Raw genomic sequence first — 12,920 nt, 5'->3', positions numbered from 1 at the left:
GCAACCAATAGTAGCTAATGTCAAATATGGTGAAAATATAACTAAAGGTGCTGATCATCGGTAGTCAATAATATATATTATTAAGGAATATTCAATGACACAACTAAAGATTGTATTGCTCATAAGAAAAATGGAAATGTCTTAGATTCTCAGAGTTCTTGAAATTTCACTGGTCTTACATGGCCCTTACATAGCAAAACTAGTCTCAGTAAAAATGGTTAATTCTGGAATACTTCATAAGAATATTTAACAGGAACTAAATAAATTTAATAAATTTGGTACATTATTAAATTGTTTGTTTTTTGGTATCAGACCTGGGAATCAAGTCTTATTAGATATTTATTATTGTGTGGCTCTGCAAAACTTACATTTCCTCACTAGATCTCATTTTGCATCTCATTATGTAACATGGTGCTAGTAATGCCTACTACGTGCTGGTAAGACACATGGCACAATGTCTGCCACATAGCAAGTGTGGTGTGTGGTATTGGTAGTGTTATTATTAGTAGTTGTATTGGTATTATTATTACTATTAGTACTTTTATTAAACAAATTATGAACCTAGGTTATTATTTAAACTTAACTGAGTACATATGCCTTTATTAAGAAACTACATATGGAATCCCAATATACATTTTTTCCATATGTATTCTTTTGAAAATAACATTTATCCATATATATCAGCTCAAAATCGTATTTTAAAATTTATAATAAAAATGGAATCTTTTCTATTACATAGATAGGTAACTACATGTATAATGATTTACCATTAGTCCTTGTTATACAAGCATTAAATTTATATGATTTGGTTATAGTTTACCTCTGGACCTATTTGACTTTTTGTTACTATTGTAATATAGTCATAGCCAGTCATTTCTCTGGTATGGGCAGACAATATTGTTGATTTTCAGTGATAATAGGCAATGTCTTGGAGCACTGACTTTGGAATAATCTACATTCCTGGATTCTAGTTATCTTACATAACCATTCTAGCTCACATCTGAAAAACACCACAATATTGACATGATAAGGATTAAATAAGGTAATGTGTCTAAGGAATTTGCTAGAGTTCTTGGCATTTATTAAGCATTCAAAATGTAGTAGTCACTATAATAAAATTAGGATTGCAAAATTTCCAAAATATTATAATTACTGAATATATATTCCATATAGAAATGACTATTAACTTGCTAATAATTTTAGAGTAAAATTTGCTGTGTAGCAAATTTGGACAAGTAATATATGAAAAAAAATATGGATCAATCAATATGCCCCAAAGCAAATATTCTTATTTGAATATTATAAAGGTATATCTGTTGGCATTTTTCAGTAATTTGATGTAATGCTGGTGTCTGTTTTTAAAAGCTAGCTTTATTTAATAAAGAGTTTTTAAGCTGATTATAAAGATGCTACTCATCAGTGTGATGACTTTAAGTAGGTAAAATTACTTCTCTGCTCAATATTGGACAAATAAATCATTACTCTTTTTTCTATATAAACAAAGTGCTAGGAAATGTGTGGTTGATTGCCATGAAGGAATGCTAGCAAAATAATTACATGTGAACTTCCTATGAGACGGTGACAGTGTTTATTATTTCTGAGGGGCAGATACCTGCTAGTGAACATCATTAGTCAGTTCTCTTTTCAAGCAATTTATCTGAATTCATACTCATTTGTCAACGTGAACCATGCATCCTACCCTGTTTAATTTGGTACTCATTGAGTGAGTCTGGTGCTTGTAAATTTTTATCCCTGGTTGTAATGTTTTCTACCTAACTAGTCTTCTATATATACAGTCATTGTTTAGTTCAAATGGTCTGATAAATACATTGAGTCTAGGTAATAGAATTTAATTGACATTTAAACTGCAGAGCATATTTACAAATGCTTACATTTAATGTTCTGTGAAATACTATCTAAAAGTTCCATACTCTTTACTCACAACATCTTTACTATTTGAACAAAACCCACATTCTTGTTCTTTTCTATGGGATAAAAATAATAAGCTGAGAGACACAGCATCATTTGGTTAGATACTAGATTGCAGTCAGAAAGCCCATCTCCTGACCCCTTACCCTCAAAACCACTCTGCTTCGTGAAATCCATCTTCACTTCTGACTTAGATTCAAGTAATAAAAGTTTTGAATGCTTAAAAAAATTGCTAGTCTTTTTGATAAAGAGATTTGACATTCTACTTTTCCACTTTACATAATGTTTTCCTGGACAGAAATGAGTGCCCATTTATACATAATTTTAGTAAGTTGACTATACCTGTCGAGTTGTCTAAAGTATCATAAAGATCACAGACAACTATTCAGTAAAGCCTGAAAAAGAAAAGGAGAAACTGTGGACCTTACCTAGCGCCCTCCCAGATACTACTTAATATATTCTGACATGTTTCAAATTATAGGTCACAATCTATTTATACTTCCGGAAAGTTCGTTTTCAGCCAGCTTTGTGAAAATGAGACTGAAATATTTTTGTGCTTTCTGTGAATACAAGGAAGCCAACTCAAACCTTCTGAGATTACCTTAGAAAGCTGTAAGACTTAATAGTTCGTACTGCTCTCACAATGTGGTCCAAATGAACCAGTAACTGATTCAAAAAGTCTACAGCAGAGTTAGGATCTTACTTTCAATCTCTCATAAGTTTTTTGTGAAGGTGCAAGGACTGGGAACAGCACCTGGCACTCACTAAACAGTCAAATATATGTTAATTACCATGATCCTGGCAATAATAATAATTATTATTTTAATTTCTAATAGTTATCATTACTTGGTTTTTAATTCTAACTGCAATCCTTGTTCACCTTTTATCAGGATGTTAATTAGATGATTGTGTATTTTATGTCCTAGGTACAGATATGACTTGAGAGACATCAGTATTTACGTTTTGTCATTAGTCCCATGATGTTTTGAGGGTATCCAAAATCTCCTAACTTGCCTTTGAGCAAACATTTTTGGGGCAGCCATATTTGATCTTATTTGATGGCAGTCATGTATGCCACCTTCATATTTGGGGCAGTGTCACGGACAGAAAGAGCCTGAATGAACGAGAAAGAAAAGTCTCACCATCTACTTATTTTTTTAAAGGCCCTTCCCATTACAGTGAGAAGTAGTGAGAAGAATCTTTCTTTCTTTTTTTTTTTTTTTTACTTTCCTTAACAGGGGCCACTTTCCTCCTATTTTAGTTACAGGGACAAAATCTTTTACTGCCAAAGTCCATAGATATGGTAACAGGGAGAGTTACAGTGACAGCTTCTGTTTTCTTCTTTCCATATTCATTTAAGACATGCAATACAAATGTATTATCTACTATAAAAAAAAATTGCACTGTCACTCCTTTACCTAGGCAGTCCTGTTTTTGTGCACTTTCAAACTCCTTAAATTAAAAGTTGTCTTCCCTTCTGCATAACTCCAAACTTTATGCGTGAGAGTGTTTGGGTATATCGCCCCAAATTTACAAACTCTCTTGCTCTGTTACTCTAAATCAGCTGTGTAGAAAACCTTGATTCATTTTGATATGAACATTAAAAGTCTAAATAACAGAACTCTAAGAATAAGGAAAATAGCAAACAGTATCAACATACTGTAGAGAATAAATATTTATAAAAATGAAGATTAATTGTAAATATATATAATCACATAAATATCCTTATATTCATGATGAGAAAAATTCTTTAATTATTCTCTATTTTCTATAATAGAATGATTGAATAATTCAATGCTTTACTCTCATTTCCATTATTTTGCCCAAAGCAAACTTTATCTTAATATTCTTCTATGAGTAGGTCATAGAAATGAACTACATACACCCTTGTCAATATAATCAATGTCAAACTACTTCATTTTGTAGTACTTTCCTATATGAATATAGTTAATATATTTTATTTTTAGCTTTCTCTATTATAAAAAAAAACTTAAGGAATGAACAAACACTCAATGCAAAATTTTAATTATGCCTCTCAGATGTGTGCTTTTAATTAACTGGTGACATTTCCTTTGTTCAATTATTATAGTTCTATACAACTGTCATAAACTTATAAATTTTAATTAAGGCTGCCCCAAACCCTAGTCATAGAGTGTCCACATAGGAATTTGCCAAAAGGCTTAACCGTAAGTAAACCAACAATGAATAAATCCATGAATTGCCCGCTGGGATTTGTTTAACAAATTAACATTTGTGTGGAGATAATGAGGTTCTACAGTTTATAATACCAAACAATGTTTTTATAAAACCATATTTTAAAAAGTAAAAAATGCTTTGTAGATGACTTAATTGAATATGATATTATTAGTAATAATAGATGCTCTATGACAATAAACTACATGGCCATATCTCAAGTTAAATTCATATAAGGACTCATTTATATTACCAATTTGAAATATAATTTTTTTCTGAACATGTTATCTATGTAAATCAAGATCTAATAATCTACCTGGGTGCAAAGATAAAATTGATATAAATTTTAAGAATACAGCAAGATCTGGACAAATGATTTGAACAAAACATTAAAAGTTGTACTGTATCCACATATAGTTCAGGATCCATTAACAATGTTTCATAGAGATTTGTCCTTGTGGATCCATTGCAGGTTGAATAGATATTCATGGTTTGGAGTACCAAACTCTTTTTCGTTTAAATATTTCTAAAGGAAAATATAAGAAAATCATCTGGTTGTAACCCCAAAATTTTTATTATCTTAATGAGAAAATTAACAATCAAATAATAAAATCTTTAAACAACTCATTTGTGTAAGAAAAGCTTCTCCCCTAAAGGAAATGGTGTCTGTGTTACTAAAATACAATTACAGGTCATATCCTTTTACCACACATTCATTCAGTTTTAATTTGCATGGTCCCAGTACTACAATTTCTCCCACAACAATAGAATATACTCTACTGTGAGGAGTAGCTTCTCTGAGGCAGAATGAAAATATATAGTAAGATCTAGTGCCTTTTTATTTCAGTCAACTTGCTGAATATGTTTTCAGAATTCTATTAAGGAGCTAGAACACCTTTTTATCAATTAATCATAAGTCAAAAATATTTATAGACATACAATTATCAAATTTAAATAAATAGTAGTGCTTTTACTATTAGAATGCAAATCAGAAACAGTTTGGTTCCTCTGCACTCCATTGAAAATGCTTCTTCATGTGGCTCTTTCAGTTAGCATTATGCTAAATACTTCAAAGAATAGCATAAGCAATGGAAGCAGTGAGAACTCCCAGTAAGACAGAAATTAACCATGTAGGGAATGTGAAGATCATATGGATTAATTTTCCATTTGACTAAATTTGCATTTATTGTAGTAGAATTGAATGTGCATAAATTGCACTTTAATAGTTGCATAGTGTCCTTTGCACTGAATTTTAGAATTTACAAATTATATTTTTATTATGCATTGGGGTTAATTTTTCCCATGGGAACATATTTTAAATATAATAGCACTAAATAGAAAAATATATTTTAATGTTCACTTATGCACTGTAGCAAACACTTTTTGCAAACAGAGCTATTGCATAAATTAATAAGAATTTCAGTATATCTTAACATGTAGTAACCTGATATTTTCAAAGCATATTATACACTGTATTGCAATGCCAACAAAGTAGTTATGATCTTAGATAGGAATTATGATGCTATCAGATGTACTGATACATGTATTTATATTTAACTTAATTTTAAACTTTAACCTAATTTAATTTAATTTTCAATAGCAAATGAGGTTTAGCATTAGGCTAACTGTTCAGTTAAAAAAGAAAATGCAAAAGAATGAAACTGGATCACTTTCTTATACCATACGCAAAAATAAATTCAAAATAGAGTAAAGACCTAAATGTGAGACAAGAAACCATAAAAATCCTAGAGGAGATCACAGGCAATAACCTATTTGACATTGACCCTAGCAACTTCTTTCTAGAAATGTCTCCTGAGACAAGGAAACAGAAGCAAAAATAAACTGTTGGGACTTCATCAAAATTAGAAGCTTCTGCACAGTGAAGGAAACATCAACAAAACTAAAAGGCAACCTACAGAATGGGAGAAGATATTTGCAAGTGACATATTTGAGAAAAGTTGGTATTCCAAATATATAAAGAACTTATCAAACTCAATATCTAAAACAGAATAATCCAATTAAAAAATGTGCAGAAGACATGAATATACATTTTTCCAAAGAAGACATACAGATGGCCAACAGACACATACAAAGGATGCTCAACATCACTGATCAATAGGGAAATGCAAATCAAAACTACAATATCACCTCACACCCGTCAGAATGGGTAAAATCAACAACACAAGAAACAGCTGGTGTTGGTGAGGATGTAGAGAAAGGGGAACCCTCTTGCACTGTTGGGGGGAATGCAAACTGGTGCAGCCCTCTAGAAAAAACAGCATGGAGATTCCTCAGAAAGTTAAAACTAGAACTACCCTATGATCCAGCAGTTGCCCTACTAGGTATTTACCCAAAGAATACAAAATACTAATTTAAAGGGACAGATGCACCCCGATGTTTATAGCAGGATTATCTATAAGATATATATAATATATATATATTACTCGGCCATAAAAAAAAAAAATCTTGTCTTGCTACAACATGGATGGAGCCAGAGAGTATTATGCTAAGCGAAATAATCAGAGAAAGACAAATACCATATGATTCTGTATGTGAAATTTAAGGAACAAAACAAATGAGCTAAGGAGGAAAAAAGAGAGAGAGGGAGAGGCAAGCGAAGAAACAGTTTTAACTATAGAGAACAAACTGACGGTTACCAGGTGGGAGGTGGGTGGGGGGACTGGTTAGATAGGTGATGGGGACTAAGCAGTGCACTTGTGATAAGCACTGGGTGTTGTATGGAGGTGCTGAATCACTCTGTTGTACACCTGAATGTTAACTAAATGGAATTTAGATAAATATATTAAAAAAATCTCTACCTTGAAATGTCAAAATAAAAATGAATAAAAAAGAACAGATTTTTGGAATCTAACATACAAGGATTATAAAACTGATTTTACTTAATCATTCTAAGCCAGCATCAGAATACCTGTGAGCACTGAGCCCTGTCACATGGTACGCACTCAACCCATGATAATGATCCCTACTATTGTTACATTTTGTGACTTGAACTTCAATATACTGAATTTAGAATAAATACTATTATGTTGAATTAATAATTAAATTTAATTTGTGTCAATCTATTCTTTATAAAGATATCAGGAATTAAATTTCTAACATTAAGTATCCTTTTTATATTTTTCACACATAAGGAAAAATGCAAATTATTAAATGCACAATGAAATTCAAATATTCACCCAGAGCTGATGGTATACAGGTTCCTCCATTTTGGCAGTAGTTGCTACAGTGATTGACTTCACATCTGTCTCCTGAATAACTAGGCCAACAGTGACACCTCAAGTCACCCTTCTCATTTAAAATGCATCTTCCTCCATTTTCACAAGTCAATTTACATGAATCATCTGGTTATAAGAAGAAATGTACAAATTGGCATGCTATTCATTGGGTGGTAGAATAAGAACAATTCACATATATGAAAATTAAATATTCAGATTTACTTTTTTCATAAAATTCCCCCAATAAATACCCCTAATATAAAAGTAGAAGAAGCAAAATACCATAAATGTTATCTGAAAACAGAGAAATTGATTTTAACCACATTGAAAGGTGAATACAAATACTGACTTAATTTTTATTCTTCTTTAGGCTTAAAGAATTATTAACCATTTCTTGTATTTATTAAAACATTAAATAACAAAACCAACTGAAACTTCCTAAAAATAAAATATTTTCCAATCAATACATTTTCTTTATGATATAAGCAAACATGGCCTATGTTTTAGGACTGTTTGATATTAAACCAAACTGAAATACATAAGATAAATTTAGTGTATATATAGTATATATAGTGTGCATATATATATAATATATATATATATATATTGGATATACGCATATATAGTATATATGTATAATATATATATTAGATATGGAATATTTAATGGAATATGGATATATACTAGATATATATATAAACACAATATAACTTACAATATAGAAAAACATTTAAATGAAAAAAACATTCTTTGATATACATCCTTATTAACTATGTATAAACAACTCTAAACTAAAAGTCACTTAGGTTTGGTACGAGATGTTGATAAAACAGTGTCAGACACATTTCCATAGGTAAAATTTCCATATGCAAAATGATTAGGCACAATTTGTCTACTTAGTACATTTTGGCTGAGGATAAGAAAAGGCTGGTCATTCCTTGGGGCTGCAAAATTATTTTAAAAAATATGGTGAGTCTTATTTATAATAAGACCCAGATAATAATTGGCTTGGAATAATTTTTCAGGTTATGTGTGTTGACATGGCCTTACTCCGTTAGAAATACTGCTTTACTTAGGGCAGGACATGATGCTCAATGTAACACAAATGATTGAGAATATCGTGAGAAGCATTCTGTTCTAGAATATGCCTTCTACTAAAGCCAGGCCTCTTTTATACCAAAGTAAAAAATCAAACAGCCTGTGTTCTTTATTCAAGATCCATTGGCCCACACATAGCAGAAGCTTTAATATATCACTGCAATAATCATAAGAGCACTTTAAAGGGCCTCAGTGACTTCAAATAAAAAAATGACTCAAATATCACATCCATGGTCATAAATAGAGACTATTTATCAGCAGTATCAGACAATTCTAAGACTTGCCTCATTGCAAAGCAAAGAGTTGAATAGAGAGGTTGAATTCTCAAGAAAGATCTAGAATGGAAATATACACTCCTTAGTTTAAAATTCAAACATTTCTAATTCATTCAGCATAAAATATCCCTGATTGGTGTTGTGAATGTAAACAGTGAAGATAAATATTTAAGGCATTATTATCACAGTTAAGATTATTGTGGGTGAGTTCATTTTCATCTGTAAATGTTCTGTGTAAACGACATAGATATTCAAAATCTCTATATGTTAGGGCATGTGCATTTCTATAATGTGCCTCATTAGGCACCAGAAATTTTAAAATATAACACTGCTTGATGAAATAGAAGTGGAGTTTCGAAACCTAACTGTAATAGTTCTATAGTGAAAAAGAAGGCTGCTTTTGTTAATAACTAAATCACCCCCAGAAGCCAAGCTCCAGCAATTACAATCAACCATAGGAAAGAGCAGGTGAATACTTCTCTAAGAATGAGTAACATTTGAATTTCAAATTTCTAACATGAAGATTAAAAATATTCAGTGTCTCATCATTTAACAATAGCACCCAGAGAAAGGCAAGTAATTATAAAGTGCAGAAAAACTTGGCTATATCAAATGTTAATGTCAGGAAAAAATTAATTGGCATTTATCTACACCATCAATAATTCTGAAATCTACTTATTTACATTCCTCACTGAGGTGGTCCAAACTGTCTGCTAAAGAGTCATATGCATAGAGGCCAATGTGAATATTTTTTAACACTCTGATTATTTAAAATATAAAATTTTCTTTTAAATTACAAAATGAACTTTTAGGAGGTTTCTGTAATCATGCCTTTCAATCAAATCTGAAGTAGTAAAACTGAAATTTCTTACAAAGTTTAAGGAGGGCACATGATGTGATGAGCACTGGGTGTTATATGCAACTAATGTATCATCGAACATTATATCAAAAACTAATGATGTACTATATGTTGGCTAATTCAATTTAAATCAAAAAAATTTTAGATCTTGGATAGGTATACATTTAGACAAACATGCTTTCTCATTTCAAACATAAAACTATAAAATTTGATGAAGTAATATAGCAAAAGAAAACGGTTTCATTTTCTTACTTAATGATAGATTTATCTTAGAGTACTGTGTGTCTACTTTTTGCAAAGAATTGTGCTAGGCAGTTTATATATGTCATTTCTGGTCTTTTCAGTGACTCTGAACATGGGTGATACAGACGACATAGAGGCACTGGGGTGTACTATGTGATGGTGAAGAGTGTAGAATCCCTAGGTTCACCTTGGGGGATCACCATTATTAAGTAATGTTAGACAATCAATCGAGCCTCTCCATGCTTCAATTTTCTAATCTGTAAAAACAGGGGCAATGATAATACTATCATTGGGGATTTGGGGGAATTAAATACAATAATATACATATACTTACATTATGCCTTGCTCCTAAGCCTTCAGAATATTTATTATTGTTACAGGTAGTAGTAATATTTATTGTTAATCTAATTTTACATAAAAGAAACTGAGGCTAAGGGAGGACAGAGCCAAACAAGTTAGTTAAGTGACAGACTGTGGCCTAAAAAGCTCTGCCTCAGATCTAGCCCAGGCCAACTTCTTCCTGTGCATTTGTTGGATTATTGGATAAATAAATCTGGGTTATTAGATAAATAATTTATGCTAAACAAGGAAGAAAAAAGGAGAGTTATGTAGAAGAGATATTAATGTCTAGTTGTAATGGAAAAACAACAAAAACTGTAGACAATTTGACCATAAAAATCAACCCTGATAACATCTGAGTCAATGGAGAAGTCACATTGGAGGCATTAGTAGAACACTTCTGTGCAGAATCCTCACCTCTCTCTCCCAGGGGTCTCTCCCACCCAAACAATAGTATAAGTAGACACAGTGCCTAGGGGAGGGGGGTGCCTGTGAGATCGCTAGTTAAGAGTGTGTGTGGAACTAATAAAAATGTGGCACATCTTCTACAGGGAAAGACTGATATTTTAAAGAATCTATTTCTGAGAAGTTAAGGAGACTATGTGGCCACATAGTTTACCTACATGACCATGTCAGAGCAGCTAGTGAAAAATGTGCCTAATAACATTTGAAAATGTCCACTTAATTCTCCTTACCCAGAGATCATAGTTACTCTGGTTGGAAAGATAATCAATAAAGAGAAAGGGTGCCTTCCAGTGCCAGTGACAGCTCCCTTTTCAAGAACTGGCACTAATAGACTCATCCAAAATACCAATCATGATTCACAATTAGCTCTATGTTAAGGAATTTCTAGCCTTGTCACCCACAACAGTGTTTCGCATGTGTTACAGACTAACTACAATAAATGAGTCGCCATTTTCTTTGCATGCCTTATTTTCATGCCTTTTCAGTTCCTCTGCCTCAGTGTTCTGATCCCTCACTCCCACTTAATCTGAATCCCCTCTGTCTTCGCAGACCTTGTCCTAGGGTCATATTCTATAGAAAATTGTAATCATTTCTCTGATTGTATGATCATCTGAATTCTTCTAATAGTTTTAACTCTGTCTCTTCTGGGCCATGTATCACTATCCACACAAATATCTATTGGTGTTTATGTCATTCATCATATCATCTTTGCAACCTCTTCTGCTTTGCATATCCAGTGCTTGAAGAATATATATTAAATGAAGGAGCTATGATAGTTTTAGACACCTAGAGCCTTGGAAAGGTAGAAGTCTTCAGATTGCCTGTAACTCCCTGTAGAGAATGATGAAAAAATGATATGGGGGTGGAGATGCTGTCTGAGGGCAAAGACACACTCTTCATGTGAGGAGTTCATTCTAATGGAGAAAAATACAGCAGGTAGAAAGTCCTGCTACAAAGAGAAACTAAGTGTATCTCACTGGAAAAATGTTGTGATCCTCAAGCGATTTTAGAGCACTGTGTTTTTGTTTGTGTCATAAAATTTAGTAAGTGTTGATTTTCTTTTTGCTTAGTAGTAATTTGTTTTTCCTTTATGGCTAATGTCTTGATTATGAGGGAACTTCTCATCGGTCTACCTGGATAATTGAGAGATGTCTCTTTTTTCTCCTTTCTCATTATACCATTTTGGTTTTTATTTTGGTTATTTTATTTTTTGATTTTTTGCTATTTAATACTTATAAGCATCTGAAATAATGCTTTACTTTTTAAATGTTTTTTTTCATGTTAATGTAGCTTCTAAAATATGAGCTCTACGAGTAAAGAGATCTTGTCAATTTTGTTTCTAAATTAGTCCTTAGTTTCTAAATTACTGCTATGCTTTGCTCATAAGCCCTCAAAATATTTATTCGTGTTAGTAGTAGTATGTATTGTGAATCAAATTTTATGTAGAAGAAAGTACAACTTAGTTTCTTATCCTCAGTTTCTAAATTAGTATTTGGTGCAAGAAAGTTGTTCACTATGAACTTGATGAATGAATAAGGTATTTTAAGGTTGGGTTTAAACTTATAAGGAAATGGCATCCTCAGAAATGTTATCTTCACTGATAAGGAGCTATATAAAAGTATCTTGATTTGGTGTGTGGCTTCAAAGTTCTTAATCTAGTCTTAAATGCATAGTAAGTGCTCAGTGCAGTTCTGTGAATAAATGTAGAATAAATCGATAGGAAGTTATTATCAGAGAGAATGGTTTACGCAGGCATTCAAAAACCAATGATATCAAGACAACTATATTGACGATTGAGTAGCTAATTCTGTTCAGTTTCAAGAGGTGTGAACATTTATCATACAAATTAATTCATTATTTACAGAATAATGACGTTTACCTACCTAACAGGCTGTCATCATTGCAAGTACCATTAATCAAATATTTGCCTTCTGGGCACACACAGGTGGCTCCAAAAGGATTCAGCAAACACAGGAATTCACATACCAAGTGCAAGCATGGATTGGGCACTGATTAAAACAAAAGAAAACAAAGAAATGCATGACTCTAAGTACAACGGTTTTCAGAAACATAGCATTCAACAAGGTGAAAGGATGCATTAGCAATGTTGAAAAGAAATCATATCATATCGGTACTGGGTGTATCTTATTTCAATGTTACCATTCTCCTTTATAGGTGAAGAGAAATTCTTACCCAACACCCATCATTAACAGGAAATTTACCCTGATTTACACTTCCCACAAGAGAGAAGGAATTAATCAGACATATACTCTGTCACCCTTC

At 32.1% G+C, this 12,920-nt stretch overlaps 1 protein-coding gene across 1 annotated transcript in view; it reads right to left on the bottom strand.

The window, feature by feature from the left end:
• LRP1B (LDL receptor related protein 1B) overlaps nucleotides 1-12,920 on the bottom strand; it is a 1,456,161-nt gene that overhangs the window by 65,485 nt on the left and 1,377,756 nt on the right. Inside the window, exons 81-82 of the mRNA XM_008695867.2 lie at nucleotides 12,521-12,646; nucleotides 7,320-7,484 (exon numbers count right to left, since the gene is read on the bottom strand). Of these exons, the coding sequence (XP_008694089.2) occupies nucleotides 7,320-7,484; nucleotides 12,521-12,646 (291 nt within the window). The remainder of the gene's footprint in view (nucleotides 1-7,319; nucleotides 7,485-12,520; nucleotides 12,647-12,920) is intronic.

Source organism: Ursus maritimus, unplaced genomic scaffold (assembly GCF_017311325.1).
Source record: "Ursus maritimus isolate PB19 unplaced genomic scaffold, ASM1731132v1 scaffold_1, whole genome shotgun sequence".
In the NCBI taxonomy this organism is placed as follows: domain Eukaryota; kingdom Metazoa; phylum Chordata; class Mammalia; order Carnivora; family Ursidae; genus Ursus; species Ursus maritimus.
This window is presented reverse-complemented; position numbering and strand designations above follow the sequence as displayed.